The sequence below is a fragment of the Fusarium tjaetaba genome (genome assembly GCF_013396195.1).
Source record: "Fusarium tjaetaba strain NRRL 66243 chromosome Unknown NRRL66243_c0000391, whole genome shotgun sequence".
NCBI classification, from domain to species: Eukaryota; Fungi; Ascomycota; class Sordariomycetes; order Hypocreales; family Nectriaceae; genus Fusarium; species Fusarium tjaetaba.
The window spans coordinates 62,867-81,702 of NW_023501587.1; the positions used below are offsets into that span (position 1 = coordinate 62,867).

Here is an 18,836-nt window from a genome sequence, read left to right on the forward strand (position 1 = left end):
CTTTACATGGATTATGAAAGGTACACAAAACCTTGAGCGACATAAACACTTCTACGTATACGAATGTCATGTTTCCTTGTTAAAATTTTCATCATGTTAAATTGTCTGTTTCAGTATCCAGTTATGTCAGCCCTACACTCCATTCCTTCAAACTTCACTGCTTCCATACCAGAGTATGTCCTCTGAGCATCAACATGGAGGTTATCACCAATGCCACATATGCTAAATACTCAACCTTCTCGTACCTGAACAACGGGCTGACCAGGCTGCACACTTAGATGGAGAGTGTGCCTGTGGTATGTGATCATCTTGGCTGGAGTCAATTGCAATATCTGAATAGCCAGTTAATGAGCAGACAACTAGAGCCAACCATTAGGGGACCCAAGAACGAAGGCAAGGTTACACTGTAATCGTTCCTATCAATCACGCGCTGATAAAATCTGGATAATTAGTCCGCTGAGATGATCGACTTTGGAGTATTGATGCAAGATGTTGTCCCTGGTTCCTAGGCTATCCTATGGTTAAGCGTTCTCGTAAATATTTTGGTCTTCCGAGCTGGCACATCATAAGGAAGGTTTTGGCGGTGGTTTAGGTAGCCCACTACACAGAAGAAGTCGTCAACATAGTTTACAACAGCGCCCGAGAGATCATTTTCAAGGGGAAATATGTGAGTACAGACATCGGTCGAACTCTCTCTTCGTGGTGATCGTTAGCCTGCAAATGGAATGGTAATAACCCATGAAGAGAAAGCTGAATTTCCTATATGTCAGACTGAATGGTACTGTTTTCAGACTCACTCGCATACTCTTTGGTAGGTAGGCCATTAGTCTAGAGAGCTATGACGTTATACGTCTTTTGGACTATTCAGTCTTCTTTTGTCAAAAACTCGAGATTGTTACCTTGGTCAACTTCGCAACTCTGCCACGAGCATCCCGGCGTTGCTATTGTATTTCCGATACGTGATCGGTGATAAGCAACATGGTGTGGAGCTTCATCACCAAATGCTTGTCGCCCAACGAAGTTAAACGGGAATAGAGAACCATTAAGTCCGTGATGCTAACACTATAAGACAGCACAGTATCCGCGCATATGAATCGAAACAATCCACAGATCGAAACCGAAACTTACACACCCGCCTCTAGCATCGAGTCTCATCGACAATCAATCAGACCAAAATGACGACCCCAGTTTGGTTCATTACCGGAAGCTCCAACGGCCTTGGCCTGCTTCTCAGTCTGAGAGTCTTGAAAGCAGGACACAGAGTCATTGCAACTGTTCGGGACACTACAAGATCAGCCGATGCTGTCCGCCGAATCGAAGAAGCTGGCGGAAAGATCGTCACCATTGACCTGACTGAATCCAAGGCTAGCATTACCAAGAAAGTCCAAGATGCAGAGAAGGTTTATGGGAGGATCGACTTCTTGGTGAATAACGCTGGGTACTCCGTCTTGGGGGGCATCGAGTTTTTTACGTGAGTCAGCCCTGTATTGTTAAAATGTCCGAGCGCACACTAAAGCCTGTGATAAGGGAGGCCGAGGCCGAACATCAGATTCAGACAAATTTATTTGGCCCTCTATACACCATTCAAGCTGCCCTCCCCGAAATGAGAGGCCAGGGCTCCGGTACCATCATCAACATTAGCAGTATCGCTGGCCAAGATGCCCAACCCAGCTGCGGAATCTACAGTGCCAGCAAGTTTGCTCTCGAAGGTCTGAGCGAGAGTCTGTCTAAGGAGGTCAAAGAGTTTGGAATCAATGTTTTGCTGGTTGAGCCCGGTGCGTTCCGTACAAATTTCCTCGAGGCCAGCGTCAAGAGCAATATTTCTGGCCAAAAGGCATATCAAGGAACGGTGTTGGAAGCAACACTTCAGAAGTTTGACAAGGCTGCTGGAAAGCAGGCCGGAGATCCCAGTAAGGCAGTGGACATCATCTTCGAGGTGGCCACGGGCGAGGGAGCAGCAGGTCATCTTAAGGGAAAGATCCTGAGATTACCATTGGGCCCAGATTGCTTTGCTCGTCTGGAGAAGAAGCTTGATTTTCTTCAGCATGATATTGAAGCAACACGAGAGATTGGTATCACGACGGACCTGGACGAGAAGTAGACTGGCATAGCCTAACTCACAAGGTGATCAACCTAGATGCTACAAAAAGACCACCAGTTCTTAAAAAGGGGAACTACCGCAAATTATCAGCTAGAGTCCCATTTGAGTAATCCAAGATACGCCTGAATGAAAGAAAATGCATACATACCCATTAGCATATCGGCTCAGGTTGAAATACAGATGGCTTGGTTTGCTGTCTTGCACAACGAACTCTTTGTCATAATGAAAGCACTTTCCATCCAGTCCTCAAAAGCACATTGGTTCACAGGTTTGTCAAATCCCAAGTAAACATTTATGAAAGCACAAAGACCGACTTAAAGGCCGGCATTGTGGAACAAGACAAGTGTCGAGTAAACACCATGGTGTCTTTGTTCGGAAATAGCAACAATGGGCCTAGCAAAGCCAGATTGTCAGCCCAAGACGTGTTTACAGACTGAACACTTCAAATGATGCCTCATGAAAGGGTTGGATGAAAATTGTAGCCACATAATAGTGTATGGAACGGAAGGAGCTTATAAGGCCAGGTGCCGAGCCATGGATTTCTACTGAATACCTGACTAACCCAAACGCAATCAAGACGAGCATTTCAGTGATTACCTGTTCAACATACCAATTTGCTCTTATTATTAAGAAACAATGTATCCCGAGAGGCCACAGTTAGTTGCAGACTTGGTTCCGCTTCCGCAGGGCAATGGTCCCAAGATAAAAGCGTTTGACTTCCAAGGCCCCCAGCAGATCCAGTTCTTAGACCATCTAGGATCAGGAATACATTCTATTGTGTTCAAAGTGAAGATCAGGAGTCAGATCTATGCTCTCAAACTTGCAAGTATCACTTTACATAACAAGACAGAGTACAATCAAAGACTAACGAGTAGTAGTTCAGGTTCCCGAGCGACGAAAGCTGGGTCTCACCAGCGCACCCGGACAACCGGGATGATCCGGACGCACTTGGAGCCTTCTACCCTTATTCTGAGCCTTTCACCTGTGAATGCCGTGCATTTGGCCGACTTCAAGAGACAGGTTACGAAGAACTGGCAGTCAAATGTTTCGGCTATATTCTGCTGGATGATGCACACGAAAGAACCATGATGAGTCAGTTCGCCTATCTCCCCGCCCACAAACTCAGCTTCACCTGGGATGGCTATCATGATCATGATGAAGAGGAGTATTACAAGGACCGCAATCTTCGAGACATGAGGACTCGTTTTCGTTGCAGCGATGGTAGCCTCCCGCCAATTCGAGGTATCATTAAGGAGTTCGGAGAGAGCAAAGTCTTGGATTACAAAGGCGCCAAAAGCATCCTCAGAGACATCAAATACGTACAACAACTCGGAATTACGGACCTCGACCTTGCACACAGGCAGATCATCAATGGTAAGCTGTCCGATTTCAGCACATCCATTACGGTTCCTCACTTTGCCAGCAACCCAGAGTGGAATTTACATCTCTCACGATCTTGCAGATCAAAGATCGACTTTGAACTCTTCGCCACCTGCTACAAGGATTTTCGAGACTTTGATATAATGATACACGACTGGAACGAGGATCACAAGGATCAGAAGGACAAGCAAATCAATCTTAAAGCCCTGCCCGAAGGATTTCCCCCTGAGCGCAGGCGGTTGAGAAACACTTCGGCCCAAAGGCGCCTCAACACTCATGTCGATCCGAGGAACTATACAAGGTATCTTCCATACACTAACAGACAAGGACAGATTGTCCGAAGAACATTTCGCGCTCTTGCAAGGAAGCCATCCCTGTGGTATATGGAGTGCTCAGCCGCCGCAGTACGCAGACTCAAAGAAACCGCGAGGATTGAATCTGGTCTTCATTGGCAGTATCAGAATGAACATATCGTCCCCTTGGATCAGGCTTAGCGCTCATTTAACCATGCATACGAGGAAGAGTCAGAGGCCAGCGAGTTTAGACTTTATAAAGGAAAACAAGTATTACTAGAACCATAGACTTATTTCTTTTAATTTAGCATACAGAAGTTTATCCAATCAGAGGTAGAGGTATTAGAGATAAGACTTTGGCTATAAAAGGCATGTGCTGGTCTCCGAGGCCTTATTTTAAAACGATTTACTCCTAACACACGAGGTCTATGCCCCAATTTTCAAGAACGACATGAATAGGCGGAGGACAATATCTTAACGCAGACTTTGAGTGCTAGGAGTATTGCTCGGATATATTATTGGAGTGTTTAGTCGGTTCGAGGCGACGATCTTGATACCTCTCGATGTCAACAAGCAGCTTGTGGTGAATGGAGCAGCTCGAACCTAAGTCGCTGCCGTTCACATTATTTTTGTGTCGTATCTGCAGAGGGCGAGTAAGAGTGAATCTGTAGAAATCAGCAACCGATTCTTGTCTAGTCGATATCGAGCCATACCCGATCGGCCATCTGAAACCACTCCTCCATACTGCGAACATAAGGATCTGCACTGGCATCCGCCACGGTCTCGTGTCCCCAAACGACCATCTCGTCAAACTCGGCAGTTATTTTCATGCTTCCTATTTGTTCTGGCTCTTGGTCGGCATCGAGATCCTCTACCACGTCCTCGTTGGCACTTTTGGTGTCGTTTTCGGGCGCTCGTTCGACAACAACACCTCGACATTGTTCTGGCATTTTTACCACCTTTCCATGAAGTTTTCTACCTCGGAAATATGCTAGCTTTGTGCCCTCTTTTCAGTCTGTCAGTAAGCTCATGGCAACGGGATTGGTATCCAGGGACACAAACCATCGGTAGTAGTAGGAGTCCAAAATGCCGATGCCTGGTCAATTGTTCCGTCATGGTGTATACGGCATGGCAAAAGATTCGCCACAGCTTTGGACTTGTTCTCGTCGGGCATTAATGAGAGTATTGGTTGCGACATTGTGGTAGTGTTGATTTGTTCGTTGTCAAGAGAAGGAGACGCGTCGAGACGCGTAAAGAGCTCCGAGGATGATGGGCTTATCTTATCTCACACGCAATCAGTCAAAAATGGGTCCTAACTTAGTAGATGTTAGTAAGTTAGATACTTCATCAATCGGAACTCTGGTCTCATTCCAGATAGCTTAACCTGACGAGAATTTACGAACTGATTGGGCTTTTATTGTACAAATTGATCTCAGAATGTCAAAGTGGATAGTTCCCTATCTCTGAAACTCTGTGCGTACTTCGATGAACCATGGTTATCCGAAAAATAATAGTTCTTGCTCTAGGGGTATCTTAATGAAACTTTGTGAGGATGGACTTGTTTATGCCGGTCCATCACTTTCTTTTCTTTTTCGATTTGGCGCCTTTCTGGCCGCCTGATGCTGGTTTCGGCGCATATCGATTTGCGTGATCAACGTCAAACGCTTGCTTGTGCTTGCGAAACAGCAACATGGTAGCTCGCGCGTCTTCAATACTAGAATGTGCGCCTCCCTGTATCTCAACGCCCAAAATCTTTTGAGCGAGAACCCGCAGCGCTGGTTTTCTTCCATTTCCATATTTCTTGAAACCTGGGAATTTGGCGGTATCGCGGATGTCTTTTCCAGGGTGGCTGAGAATGAGGGCGTCTAGGTCATGCTTGAGATCATGTCCAATCAATATTCGGCCTAGGAGAAGCTTGTCGATGTCTGCCTGAACTTCTTCGAATTCCCTTGCAAATCTCATCTTCTTTTGGTCAATTCCACTGACCGCTGTCCTCCAGTTTGTGACCTTCTCCTTGGGTTTCACATAAGAGTCGTAAATCTGCACACCATGAAAATCGACAATGCTCACACGAGCGAGAGCTGATTCATGACCACCTGGTCCCACGCCAACCATTTCGCAATCGATTGCAATGTATTTTCCAACCTCGATCCCTTCTGTGAGTCCATGGTTGATTTTGTCCTTTGCTGAGGCGAGCATCATCGAATTGTCCTTTGCGCCCAGACTGTATGCCTCTGCCAGGGCTTCTGCAGACACATCATTGTCTTCTGCCCATAGTGCAAGAGATGTTGAGGTCCCAGGTACTGACTCCTCAATTTTCGAACTGTGAACACCACCCATTGGCTTTTTGGCTCTTGTTTGAGCTGCTTTTACTGATCTTCTTGACGGGTTTGGGAGGGACTTTTGCACCTTAGACTTTTTAGGTGGTGGGTTCGTTGTTAAGGTCTCTGATTTGCGCTTGAGAGATGGCTTTGATGCAGACTCTTCCTTGAGTTTTGCCTGGAGCTTCTTCCAGTTGGAAGAAAGCGCCGCCATCTTCTCAAAAGAAGATTTCACCCGACATAAAATCTCTACAAGAAAAAATGAACTGTTCATACAAGTCGCAAAACGAGCACCAGATGGAGTGGGCGGCTTTCTGAGTGATGAAGCTAACAGAGTTTATGCATTTAAGAAAGGATAGATAGGCAACTATCGCTCTCACCGCCTGCCGATAAGAACTCCATTCTATTTTCTGCCATGCCCCTCCAAGATTATTTCCTTCCGTTTTCTATCTTGCGACACGAGTCCATCAACGCGACAATCATCAAATATCACTCAACCATCCTATTTCCATCATGGCCGGCGGCACACCTAGCGGCGAGCCCACCGTGGGCTCAGGTGAGCCTCGACTAAAGAGCCTTGCGACCCCAGAGACAATAACAACAGGCTGCATTGCCTGGGTTGAAAAGGAAGGACAACCACGACGCGCCGAAATTCTTAGCATCAAGACGACCAAAAGCGGCAAGCAATTTTATTGCAACTTCGATAATTTCAATAAACGATTAGATGAATGGGTCCCCGTGATTAGGCTAGACTTTACTCGAGAGGTCGAATGGCCAAACCCAGAAAAGGACAAGCCCAAAGACCCCAAAACGAAGAAAGCGCCCGCTGCACAATCCAAGAAGACACAACCTTCTAAGAAGTCACAAAAGAGACCAGGGAAGCGGGAGCAATCCGTTGCTTCAGAGGCAAATACTCCACATCCATGGACTGGTAGGTATATCAGCTACTGTGCCTCGAATTCAAAGCTGACGTCCCTCACGACTTCGTAGAATCCCAAAATCGTCAAAAGTCTGCCTCGATCGGGCCCGACGGGGAAAGCCAAGCTCGCGCCAGTGTTGATGGTGCAACACCTGCTGGAGGCGACGACATGGATGTAGATGACAAGGAAGCTGAAGTCAAAAGGGAACCAGCAGAATTCAGCCGTGAAGTTGAGATCGAGAAGCTCCGCACATCTGGCTCGATGACACAGAACCCGACCGAAGTATCTCGAATTCGAAATATCTCCAAGGTACAATTTGGGCGTTTCGACCTTTACCCCTGGTACTTTTCACCTTATCCCGAAATCTTCAGTCAGGAGGATGTGATTTTCATTTGCGAATTCTGTCTGAGTTATTATGGAGATGAGAAGGCGTTTACACGGCATCGACGAAAGTGCACACTACAACATCCACCTGGAAACGAGCTTTACCGGAACGAGGATATATCATTCTTCGAAATCGATGGTCGACGGCAACGAACGTGGTGCCGCAACCTCTGCTTGCTGTCCAAGATGTTTCTTGACCACAAGACACTATACTATGATGTGGATCCCTTCCTATTCTATGTCATGACTGCGCGAACCGAAAAGGGATGCCACTTGGTGGGATATTTCTCCAAGGAAAAAGAGAGTGCGGACGGATACAATGTTGCTTGTATTCTAACCATGCCGCAATATCAACGCAAAGGCTATGGTCGACTTCTGATTCAGTTCTCGTATGAGCTTTCTCGCATTGAGGGAAAGCTCGGCTCTCCAGAAAAGCCATTGTCGGATCTGGGTCTGCTGAGTTACCGACAGTACTGGTCAGAGAACATTCTGGAGCTGCTTATGGGATACAATGAGCGTGAAGAGAAGGTCACGATCGAGGCAATATCAACAGCGCTGGCTATGACAACGCAGGACGTGGAGCATACCTTGCAAGCTCTCAGAATGCAGGTATACCACAAGAGCGACCACAAGATTGTGATTCCTGAGAAGTTGATCCAGCAACGGGAGAAGACCAAGTTGAAGAGGAAACGAACGGTGGATCCAACCAAGATTCAATGGAAGCCCCCAGTGTTCACAGCTTCAAGCCGAACATGGGGTTGGTAATTATAGGCATGAAGCAGAAATAGCGAGCGACGTATGTGTAGATAGATAGCTTTAAATGATACCCCTGTTCCATCAAAATCATTATATCCATCGGCTGCATGAGCCATGATGCACGCACGCACGCTACCTTATGGTTTGGCTGATGTCGATGAGCCCCACGTTAGTTGGAGCTCTGGCCGAGCTTGTCTCACCCTACATAATCGGGGGGATAATAATGCGACAGCTGTAACACCACAACACAACTCTGACAACTTCCGTTCTCATCTAATGTTGCCTTTGACCTTTGACACCCAATCGACACCGACCTAAGCTCGAAGAAATTGCTATGTTTCTAACCTAATATTTCCCTACCTACTTGTAACTCAACAACATATCTCCTAGCCTCTCACCATGTCACTTCGCATATTGGCATCAAGCTTGCTTGGCTTGAGCGCGACCCTTGCCAGCGCCAGTCCAGACGATGAACAGAGACCTCTTGGCGACTACCATCGCATATGTCCTGACTATACACGATATGCAGCATATCCTCAGTATGTTATTCTCATTGCGCAACATACCGAACCCCTCTGACATCACTTTCGCCTAGTCGACCATTCAGTACTGGCCCTCGAGAGCTCCCCTATCAAAGACCAAGCACGAAATGCCGGACATTTCAATCAGACGCTATCGAAAAGGTCATTGAAGATGTGACGTCGCGAATGAAAGACCCCGATCTAGCACGGCTCTTCGAGAACGCATTCCCTTCGACGACCGATACAACCGTCAAGTTCCATACCAAAGGAAAAGAAGATACAGGGTTCTTCCGCATGGGAAGCTTTGGGGGCTTCCATGATGAGGGAGCTTGGCAGGGACCACAGTCCTTCATCATAACGGGTGACATTATCGCGGAATGGTTACGCGACTCAACAAACCAGTTGCGCCCTTACCAGCCGCTTGCGAACAAGGATCCAGCCATCCACACGTTAATACTCGGTGCCATCAACACTCAGGCCGAGTATGTGATCGAGTCTCCATACTGCAACGCCTTTCAACCTCCACCCATCAGCGACTTACCTCTCTCGTCTAATGGGCAAGAAGACAACGTACACCCAGCATATGAGCCGCAAGCAGTATTCGAGTGCAAGTATGAGCTAGATTCTCTGGCACATTTCCTCGCTCTTGGCAACGATTTCCACGATCATACAGGCTCGACCGAGTTTCTAACCAAGAGATGGTACCGCGCTGTTGAAACCCTCCTGAACGTGCTGACTGAGCAATCGAAGTCGACCTTCGACCCCAAGACTGGCGAGTTTCAACGCAACGAGTACACATTCTCGCGACGCACCGACATTGGGACTGAAACACTCAACCTGAAGGGCGTTGGCAATCCTCTGAACTGGGGAACGGGCCTGGTTCGATCAGCCTTCCGACCTAGCGACGATGCAACAATTCTCGGTTTCTTTATCCCCGCCAATGCGCAAATGTCTGTCGAGCTGAAGCGAGCGTCCAAGATTCTTACCAAGGCGGGCAAAACAACGCTGGCCCAAAAATTAGAGACTTGGAGTGCAAAACTCCGCGAAGGCATCATGGAGCATGGCGTGGTCAAGCACAAGAAATATGGAGATGTGTTCGCATATGAAGTAGATGGATATGGCTCTTCGATCCTCATGGACGACGCTAATTATCCTTCATTACTGGCACTTCCTCTGATGGGATTTTGTGAGATCAACGATCCAACCTACCAGAACACAAGGAAGATGTTGTTGGAAAAGAGTGGAAATCCTTACTATCTTGAAGGGAATGCATTCAAGGGCATTGGAGGTAGGACTTCTCGTACATGCATGATTAGTACTGCTCACTGACGTTTCACAGGACCACATATCGGACTACGAAACGCGTGGCCGATGAGTCTTCTCATTCAGGCTCGAACCTCTAACGACGACAAAGAGATCAAGGAATGCATTGAACTTGTGCTCGACTCTGCTAAGCTGGGCTTGGTCCACGAGAGCATTGATGTTCAGCACATTACACAATACACGAGAAGTTGGTTTGCTTGGGCAAATGGTGTATTTGCATCGACAATCTTGGATTTGGCGAAGAGAAAACCACACTTGATCTTTGGCGAGGGCGCTGCACCGTATGAGATATGATTGACGAGAATGCTGGACGATATGGTGTTTGTGGCGCTAATAAATCCTTAATAAATGCTCGATGGTTCCTGTACTGGGCTTGTTAATACATACAAACGTCGTGATCTTCCACTCAAGCACAAGCTTACAAGTAACCACTGATATCAGGTCCTGTCTCGTTACCCCGGGCCAGATTTTGAGCTAATGAACTCCATGGCTGTGACCACTCTAGGGGAGGAAAGAAAACACAGGACCTTAATGCTAGATGACAAAAAGACTTAGGTAATATAGCCTAAGTTTAGGATAGCTTTTGATGAGTTCATTTTGACACTGTATCTCAAGGTTCGGTGTTTTCTTGCCCCCCCGAGGCCACTGTAATAGAAAGGTCCACAGTTATCCGCCCCTAACCCTCACCGTTCTAGGCAAGTTAGCCGTTTGAACCATTGACCATCGTCTTCATCTCCATGAATATCTTCCAACCGGTCCGAGATCGCTCAATTGGGCTCGCTGTTGACTTTGGCCTCTATAGAAACTACGCCATATATAAAGGAGGGCGACACCAATATCACTGGACCTTGCGTTGTAGTTATTCTTTGCTGTCCACTGGTAACGCTGCAGCTTCCCCTCTATGTCGCCATAATAGCCATTGCCCCTCAACACCATCATCACTGTCACCACCATCATACATCCACACAGCCAAGATGACAACGAAACCAACCCACGCTTCTGAATTCCCCTCAAATCCTCAGTCGGGGAACCATCAGATTAATCTGATTCGCGGCTGGCCAAATCCAGGTCTTCTACCTGTTGAGCTTCTCTCAGCTGCTGCTCAGCGCAATCTTTCAGATCCAGCTATATATGTTCCTGCGCTGCAATACGGTCCAGATTCTGGATATCAACCGCTACGGGAGGCATTGTCGACTTGGCTGTCGGAGCACTATCGTGTTGAACGAGATCCGAATCGTATCTGCATCTCTGGCGGTGCAAGTCAGAATGTCGCTTGCATCCTCCAGAGCTTCACAGATCCCAACGTAACTCAGGCTGTTTGGTGCATCTCACCCTCATACCACCTCGTCTTCCAGATCTTCCGCGACAATGGCTTTGAGGGACGCTTGAGGGCGACGCCAGAAGATGAGGAGGGTGTTGATATTCAAGCGTTGGAGGCCAAACTAGCTGAGTTTGAGAAGCACGCCCCGGAAGCCAAGGTATGACACTCGCGAATGCTATAAGTAGTCTGTCAACTGACGCCAATTAGGCTCCTGTGAGTGATGCTGGAAAGTACCGTAAGCACTATCGACATGTCATCTACGCGGTTCCCACTTGTTCGAATCCCTCGGGCAAGACAATGTCTCTCCGTCGTCGAGAGGCTCTGGTTCAACTTGCGCGCAAGTATGATGCCCTCATCATTTGCGACGACGTATACGACTTTCTCCAGTGGCGCATCGACAGCGACCCAAGCACAATTTCGAGCAGTCTGAGCCCTAACGAGCATCCAGAAATGCTACTCCCGCGCCTTTGTGACATTGACTTGGCGATGGGTCGTGCCGACAACGATCCCCATGGTTTTGGGCACGCTGTCAGTAATGGATCTTTCAGTAAACTCACTGGCCCTGGAATGAGAACTGGGTGGCTCGAAGGGTCTCCTGCTTTTGCATTTGGATTGGCACAGACCGGTGCAACAAAGTCTGGTGGTTCGCCGAGTCAGTTTTCTGCATCTATCATGGCCGATTTGGTTCAGTCAGGGGCTCTTCAGGAGCGACTTGCCACTACCCTCAGGCCTCAACTTCAACATCGACATCGGATCATGATGCAAGCTATACATAAGCATCTCGAGCCTCTCAACGTTGGCATCCGAGACGCTGGCCTTGTCAACGGCAGTGTTTATGGCGGGTACTTTGTGTGGCTCACCTTGGAAGAGGGTATCTCAGCCAAGCTTGTTTCAGAAGTCACGATGACCGAGGAGAATTTAGTTGTGGGAAATGGAACTATGTTTCAAGTGCCTGGCGATGAGGCTTCTGTTTATTTGGACAACGCCGTGCGGCTGACGTTCGCATACGTCCCCGAGGAGGACTTGGTAGAAGGTGTTGAAAGGTTATCAAAGGTGCTTCGGAGGATAAAGGCCGATCCTGAGAAATACAAGGCGCTTGCTAGCACAACGACGGATAGTGATATTATAGATGCCAACAAATAATTAGAGTATGTTTCCTGCAGTCGTTGTCCTCCCTAATTCTGTTTGATGGTCCTTCTAGTGCATTCTACTTCTTCGAAAAGAATGACATGATGTTGCCCTGTCCCTTGGGCGCCGGCTTCTTTGATTTGGAGCCTGTAGATGATGATGGTGTAGGTGTAGGAGCAGGGGCTGCCTTTTTGGTCACTGGGGGGGCCTCATCCTCAGAAAAGGATTCCCAGCCAGGTTCTTGGATGGTAACTTTTGGCAATTAGCATCATAGCCTGGTAAGATTGTAAGGAAGACTTACCCATATATCCTTGATCGTCAAGGATTCGCTTCTTCTTCATCACGCGTCTTCTACCCCTCCTGCGTCCATCACCAGTGCCCGAGATCACTTCTGCAGGTTCGCTCTCTTCCTTCTTGGCCTCGGGCTCTGGCTCAGGTTCTGGTGCTTCTTCCATCTCTTCATCGGCTTGCTCGGACTCTTTGTCGGACTCTTCCTTCTCCTCTTCCTCGTCATCATCTTCCATCATTTTTCGTAGTGCATCCTCACGTTCCTGACGCTTTCGCTTGATATCAGTAGAATCTATAGTGGACTTTGACTTGGTTGCCACGATATCAGAGTCATCTGCCTCACCGTCATCAGAGAGAGCCATCGCTGTGTCCTCTTCCTTCTTAGGGCCAGGCTTGGGTTTAGGTGGTCGTGCAGCCGCTTTTGCAAATGATTGCATGATACCGCCAGATACTCCTCGTTTAAGAGATGCCGCTGGCTTCTTCCCGCCACTTGGGGCAGGTGATCCCTCCTTGGACGATGGGGCTGAAGACTCCTGTTTCGCAGACTTGATTTGCTTTGCCTCGGGCTTCACCGTTGACGTTTCTTGCTTGACAGCTGTCTTGGATGCTGACTTTGATGCAACAGGCTCTTTCTTTACGGCCTGGGAGGGAGCTGAAGGCCGGACCGTCCGTTCTCTCCTTTGGGCGTTCGGGTTACTAATAACGCCGTACTTCTTAGATGCGGCAGTGATGTCCCCACTTGATGAATACTCCGAGAGTTGAGATGCAACATCTGACAGGAGAGAAAGGTCCTTTTGGGGATGAGGTGAAAGACTGTAAACGTGGATCGAAACTACCTGCTCATAGGCAGCTAGAATATCTAGGAGACAAGTCAATTCGAGCCCGTCTCGAGAGTTCTTCTAAATGGGTTCGTACCGTTCAGCTCTTCTTCCCGAGCCAGAGTCAGTGTGGAAGTCGGAACCTCATCTGAAAGGGGCTCCTCGGGCGATGAGCCTGACATCTCAACATCGCCGTCAGATCCGTCCTTTTCTGGAGTTTTGGTGCCATAAATTAGGTATGTCGCATGAACAGAGTTGGCTTTTTGCGCATTTTGATAGCTATGAAAGTCATAAAGCATCCTGTCAAATATTAGAGCCTATTCTAGAGCCTATCGAGGTTCTCGAGCTTACTCTTTGGCGGTGTTGACATGTACATCCAACGCTCTACTCAAGACCCGATACGTGATCTACACTCCATCAGTGAGTAGCTGTACTCAGTGAGCGTGGCGAAAGGGTTAAAACAAACCGGTTGTTCTTCACTAAGCAGACGATCTGCCAGGTACTTTTTATGTTCGTCCATGTTGCTTTTCGTTTTTCTTGGCGTCTTGATGTTTGAGTGAAAATTGAGGGCAAATAACACGAAAAATGGTTGATTATACGCGGTGAGACTCAATTGACAAAATCACTGTCCCTCATTAAAGATCCATGCCTACAAGGTACTAAGGTAGCTTCCTAGGAAACGGGCAGAAACAGAAAGGTACCTTACGCGTTGGGGGACGCGACATCACGTGGAGTGCTTTGGAAAGGCTAGACGCCAACTGGCTAAATGCATAGCACTAACTCAATCTGACCGTTTCAAGAGCGTTATTCTAGAATCGGGTTCCTTAATCACTGCCAGCGTCATCCTAGCGATCGCGTCTCCAGCGCGACCACTTTATTTTAGGTCTAGGATCTTTGTCCTAAATTTACAAAGTCCAAGTGAGGATATCAAGACCATTTCGACCCCGAAGCCGTCTTCACCCTCTGCATCATACTACTCATTCGTTTTAGCCCCTGTTAGCACTGCTGCGCCCCCCATGGCCAACCATGATGTCCCCGACTCTACAGACTGGCTCACGACGCCACTAACTGCCCTTGCCGTGGTCGAAAACGCTTTACGATGTCAAATATGCAAGGACTTCTATAAAACCCCGATGATCACAACTTGCTGCCATACCTTTTGCTCACTATGTATCCGAAGGACTTTGTCCAATGAGGGCAAATGCCCAGTGTGTCGCGCATCAGAGCAAGAGCTCAAGTTGCGGAGCAATTGGGCAATGGAAGACGCTGTGCAAGCATTCATCAATGCCAGACCAGCAACACTAGAGCTAGCGCAAAACGCAAATACCGATAAGACAAGCTCGAAACGAAAGGCAGTCCAAGATCATCATGAGTCGGGGGATGCACCAGATGGCAAGCGACTACGGTCATCCACGCGACTGCGCAACACTCGCTCCCACCCCTCATATGCAGTTCCCGCTGAAGAGGACGAGACTGTCCAAGCCTCAGAAGGTGATGAGGATTTTCAACCGGAGCCAGGTGAGTTCAGCGGTCCCAAAGGCGCATTTTTCTTTCTTAACGATTGCCAGAGGACGGCCTTGTCGCGTGCCCAGTTTGCGAAAGTCGAATGAAAGAATGGCAGGTTTTCAAACACCTCGAGACATGTACAGGACCTGTACAAAGACCACGGGGAACTCCTGGCAGTAGTTCGAATACCAGCTTCAACCAACAACGACCTCAGACCAAGGCTCCGGACCGCCTCCCTGCAATAAATTACTCCATGTTCAAGGACCAAGCTTTGCGAAAAAAGATGTCCGATCTTGGTATTTCAAATCAGGGCCCTCGAATTCTTCTAGAGCGCCGACATAAAGAGTGGATGACAATATGGAATTCAAACTGCGACGCTGCACGCCCAAGGAAACGTCACGAATTGTTACATGATCTCGATGTCTGGGAACGGACACAAGGAGGACGAGCTCCAACAACAGGGCGATCTATACAGAATGCAGCAATCATCAAAGACAAAGACTTTGACGGTGCAGCATGGGCAGCTAAACATGACTCGTCCTTCAAAGACCTGATTGCAAATGCAAAGAGGACTAGGCTTGAGGCCAAAAAGAAAGCCGAAGAGGCTGCTAACGAGTCGAAAATGGACGGAAGTACGATAACACAGGAGACCCGCGATCGAAGGCAAGACCATTCTGCAGACTGGCAGGCTGTGTCAAGACACTCGGCTTTTCCAACAAGACCGGCTGAAGGAATCCCAGGTCGACCGTCGCATTCCGATAGCCCATCGCCTGAACCATCGCACTCTCAATCTAAGGGCCACCGAGAAAGAAACAGGGATTCGAGTCAACGTCCCCCAAACACCCGCAGGGACAGGTTCTCCCAAGACTGAATACACGGCAACCCCTGGCCTGAGAACTTAGATCGCGACTCGTAACTCGGTGAAGAACGGCGTACTGATGGTTGGAATGGTATATATAGAAGGGCATGCATTGAGATACCACCTAATGATATTATAATGGCACAACAAATGTGCCTTTGGTGTATAGATTCTAATGACCAAAACCCCAATTGTACAATCTTAAGTCCAAAAACGCCAGGGATATCCTACTATATTATCATGTACATGCATGAACCATCCTGCCTGCATGGAGCTTAGTTCTCTTTCCAGTCCGTTCGCCTGGCGTCTCCTATATCGCCAGATTTGCAATTCCAGTCTCGGATGTCGGTGTCTGCTCCTTCTGTCGGATCTCCTCACCATCAGCAGGTACATCAGGCAATTCGTCGAGCTTCTTTTGCGCCTCGGCTGCCTCCCGTTCGTCGCGGGCTTTCTGTTCCTCGGCCTCCTTGCTCCTCGTCTTCTCTTCTTCCTTTTCGCGCTCTTGCGCCTCCATAGCCTCGAGCTCGTCGTCGAGCGCAGTTTCGTCGATGGGCTCGCCTGTGGATTCGGCCAGAATCGCGCTCACCTCGTCGGTCGCGCTGCTCTGCTCCCGTAGGCGATCCATAACTGCATCGACGCGCTCGGCACCACCGACCTGTGCATTGAGGCTCGCCAGCGCACCAGAAGAAGCCTCCATGACGTTGACAAGCTGCACATTGTCAGCAGCCTGCTCGAGTTTGGCGGAAACCTCTTCTAATTGGTTCAAAGTCGCGTAGCGAGTAGCTAACGAAGTCTCTGCAATCTTTTTGGATTTGAGCGCAGCAAGAGCTGCAACGCGATTCTTTTTAGTGACGGCATCCTTGGCTGTTTGGGAGAGTTCATCGATGCGTGTGTTGAGGAGGTCGGTTTGGTGCTTCAGACTTTCCGTGAGTTCCTTCAGAGATGCGATCGCAGCGTCCTCCTTTGTGATACCGCTCTGCTCCCCAGAACCCTTAATTCTGATCGTTTTCCCATCATATTCGACGACTTCCTTGTCCCGCGATAAAAACTTGAGTAGAACATCAAGGTCCGACTCCGTCAGATGTTGGCCTTTGACGAGAGCCGCGGAAAATGCTTTTTGAAATTGTGCTCTGCTGAAAACACGATCGAATCTTGAGACCTTTCCGCTCATTAGATCGCCCAGCTCCTTCGCAGCAGCTTCCATATTCTTGACAATGACATATTGACCTGTGGGCAGCTTATCGTCACCCCTGGTAGGGTCTACCACGCCCAGCTGTCGCAAAGTCCAACTCATGACACTCCATGGTAGACCTGCCCAGCTGCGCTGATAGATGCTCTGTTGCGACTTCTCGAAATCTTGTAGTGGGATAAAGTCCCGGCCGGCGGTGGCTTCGCGCACTACAGTTCCGATAGCCAGGGGCTGGCCAAATTCCTTGAATTCCAGTGACCGCAGTAAGGAGTCGTCGAGTTTGAGGACGAAGTGATCGGGGCTGGATCCGCGGTGGGAAATCTTGCCGTTGGCGACAAGATCTGAGAGGGCCTGACGCCAGGCGGAAATGTTTGCCTGGTAGCCATCGGGATTCAAAGTGCGCTGTGATCGAAAATCCGAATATCTGGCTGCTAATCGTGACCTCGAGATTTGTTAGACAAACAAACAACAGTTATCGAGATACGAAGGAGAAGGTGTGCTACCTGCTGAAGCTGGGGTCGTTATTAATGAGGTAGTCGGCGAGCTCGCCCATGATGTTGTTTTGCAAGCTGAATCGGTGTATGCAGATAAGAATCGCAGAAGATAAACCGAGAGGGATAAAAAGTCAGGATCCTTCGAACGCTGTTTTTTGTTCAAGTCATAAGACGAAATGATGGATGTTTGAAGAAAGTTTTGAAGAATGACGACACATTTGGAGGTGAATACAGTCAGTCCATGCACGTACGTCCATACATTAGCATCGCCCCGTGGGCTAGGGAGGTACAGTACAGTGGAGGTTGTGCTAGCTGTCTGTCGCCAGGGACAATGATATGGTAGCTCCGTAGTGGGGGTCCAGTCTTCTAGTGTAGCTTGTGTAGGTATGTAGATATTGGATGGCAACCAATTAAATGAGTTCATCTCAACCGTCAACTTACAGGTAAGAACTCGGACAGTATTAAATTGCTTCGTCGTGTGCTTGAGAGCATAAGGGAAGGTATACAATCCTTTGCGAAAACCACATGGCCCTTTATTAGCATTGCAAAGAACATTCTTTCACTTCTACTTCAACCCAAAGAGACGCCGAGTTCGGCAAGGGATCGAACGCTTCCTAACAGCGACTCTTCATACAATGACAAAGTAAGTTATCTTCAATAAGAATATCTTTCCCCGCCGTATCTGTACCCAAAAACAGTTTCGTTAGATTGCAACCAGGTTCATTAGACAGACAGCGCCGTGAAAAAGTCCTGACTCTAGGCACGACCCAGGAAGACGAAAGACCTCCAAGTTGTAGCGTCTAGATCTTCGAAGCTGTAAGCACCCGGATAGAGGCGGTACTTGAGCTCAAAGCCGAGGTCTTCATGTCCCGTCAAGCTTTGGGGGTCGACACAGAGTAAGGGACCTTAGTTACAGAACCTAAGATAACGCTCCTTATAGGGTGTTCTCGTCACCTTGACCAGAAATATAGCGACTTTGATAGCTTCTGATAGGACAAATTCTACCTACCTATCCGTAGACTTGTGCCCTGCTCAGGACCCCTCAACTCCAACACCCGACCCGACCCCACTAGAGCACATGTCATGTCGAATCGCGGGGTAAGAAAAGGCCGCTCCTCCAACATGACATACCAAGGTAAGGTAGCTAGATGATATCTTAGTAGTTTGGGACGTTGGAGGCATTGGGTCTTGGAAAGGCCTAGTATTCGACTCGGCTTTCATCATTGTGCTCTTT

General features: G+C 48.3%; 10 protein-coding genes across 10 annotated transcripts; 6 read left to right on the forward strand and 4 right to left on the reverse strand.

Moving 5' to 3' along the window:
• Positions 1 to 1,175: 1,175 nt before the first annotated feature.
• On the forward strand, positions 1,176 to 2,101 carry FTJAE_13194 (oxidoreductase yusZ; the record flags this gene model as incomplete). The annotated part of the gene is made up of 2 exons (XM_037346312.1): positions 1,176 to 1,471; positions 1,528 to 2,101. The coding sequence occupies 2 exons, from the start codon at positions 1,176 to 1,178 to the stop codon at positions 2,099 to 2,101; spliced, it is 870 nt and encodes a 289-aa protein (XP_037199761.1).
• A 636-nt stretch (positions 2,102 to 2,737) lies between these two features.
• On the forward strand, positions 2,738 to 3,975 carry FTJAE_13195 (kinetochore complex Sim4 subunit Fta2; the record flags this gene model as incomplete). The annotated part of the gene is made up of 2 exons (XM_037346313.1): positions 2,738 to 2,972; positions 3,017 to 3,975. 2 exons carry the CDS (start codon positions 2,738 to 2,740, stop codon positions 3,973 to 3,975), a joined length of 1,194 nt encoding a protein of 397 aa, XP_037199762.1.
• A 491-nt stretch (positions 3,976 to 4,466) lies between these two features.
• Positions 4,467 to 4,972, reverse strand: FTJAE_13196 (ribonuclease H2 subunit C; the record flags this gene model as incomplete). Its single annotated transcript, XM_037346314.1, has 2 exons — positions 4,467 to 4,780; positions 4,837 to 4,972. 2 exons carry the CDS (start codon positions 4,970 to 4,972, stop codon positions 4,467 to 4,469), a joined length of 450 nt encoding a protein of 149 aa, XP_037199763.1.
• Positions 4,973 to 5,349: 377 nt separating this feature from the next.
• FTJAE_13197 (RNA exonuclease 4) lies at positions 5,350 to 6,309 on the reverse strand (the record flags this gene model as incomplete). The annotated part of the gene is made up of 1 exon (XM_037346315.1): positions 5,350 to 6,309. One exon carries the CDS (start codon positions 6,307 to 6,309, stop codon positions 5,350 to 5,352), a length of 960 nt encoding a protein of 319 aa, XP_037199764.1.
• Positions 6,310 to 6,608: 299 nt separating this feature from the next.
• On the forward strand, positions 6,609 to 8,164 carry FTJAE_13198 (histone acetyltransferase E; the record flags this gene model as incomplete). Its single annotated transcript, XM_037346316.1, has 2 exons — positions 6,609 to 7,026; positions 7,086 to 8,164. The coding sequence occupies 2 exons, from the start codon at positions 6,609 to 6,611 to the stop codon at positions 8,162 to 8,164; spliced, it is 1,497 nt and encodes a 498-aa protein (XP_037199765.1).
• A 390-nt stretch (positions 8,165 to 8,554) lies between these two features.
• FTJAE_13199 (DUF1237 domain protein) lies at positions 8,555 to 10,293 on the forward strand (the record flags this gene model as incomplete). The annotated part of the gene is made up of 3 exons (XM_037346317.1): positions 8,555 to 8,694; positions 8,751 to 9,964; positions 10,016 to 10,293. 3 exons carry the CDS (start codon positions 8,555 to 8,557, stop codon positions 10,291 to 10,293), a joined length of 1,632 nt encoding a protein of 543 aa, XP_037199766.1.
• A 680-nt stretch (positions 10,294 to 10,973) lies between these two features.
• FTJAE_13200 (aminotransferase) lies at positions 10,974 to 12,463 on the forward strand (the record flags this gene model as incomplete). Its single annotated transcript, XM_037346320.1, has 2 exons — positions 10,974 to 11,477; positions 11,528 to 12,463. The coding sequence occupies 2 exons, from the start codon at positions 10,974 to 10,976 to the stop codon at positions 12,461 to 12,463; spliced, it is 1,440 nt and encodes a 479-aa protein (XP_037199767.1).
• A 64-nt stretch (positions 12,464 to 12,527) lies between these two features.
• FTJAE_13201 (DNA polymerase delta subunit 3) lies at positions 12,528 to 14,074 on the reverse strand (the record flags this gene model as incomplete). The annotated part of the gene is made up of 5 exons (XM_037346321.1): positions 12,528 to 12,700; positions 12,750 to 13,595; positions 13,652 to 13,854; positions 13,906 to 13,961; positions 14,021 to 14,074. The coding sequence occupies 5 exons, from the start codon at positions 14,072 to 14,074 to the stop codon at positions 12,528 to 12,530; spliced, it is 1,332 nt and encodes a 443-aa protein (XP_037199768.1).
• Positions 14,075 to 14,570: 496 nt separating this feature from the next.
• FTJAE_13202 (e3 ubiquitin ligase RAD18) lies at positions 14,571 to 15,931 on the forward strand (the record flags this gene model as incomplete). Its single annotated transcript, XM_037346322.1, has 2 exons — positions 14,571 to 15,072; positions 15,123 to 15,931. The coding sequence occupies 2 exons, from the start codon at positions 14,571 to 14,573 to the stop codon at positions 15,929 to 15,931; spliced, it is 1,311 nt and encodes a 436-aa protein (XP_037199769.1).
• A 298-nt stretch (positions 15,932 to 16,229) lies between these two features.
• On the reverse strand, positions 16,230 to 17,661 carry FTJAE_13203 (SNF7; the record flags this gene model as incomplete). Its single annotated transcript, XM_037346323.1, has 2 exons — positions 16,230 to 17,550; positions 17,612 to 17,661. The coding sequence occupies 2 exons, from the start codon at positions 17,659 to 17,661 to the stop codon at positions 16,230 to 16,232; spliced, it is 1,371 nt and encodes a 456-aa protein (XP_037199770.1).
• Positions 17,662 to 18,836: the final 1,175 nt, after the last annotated feature.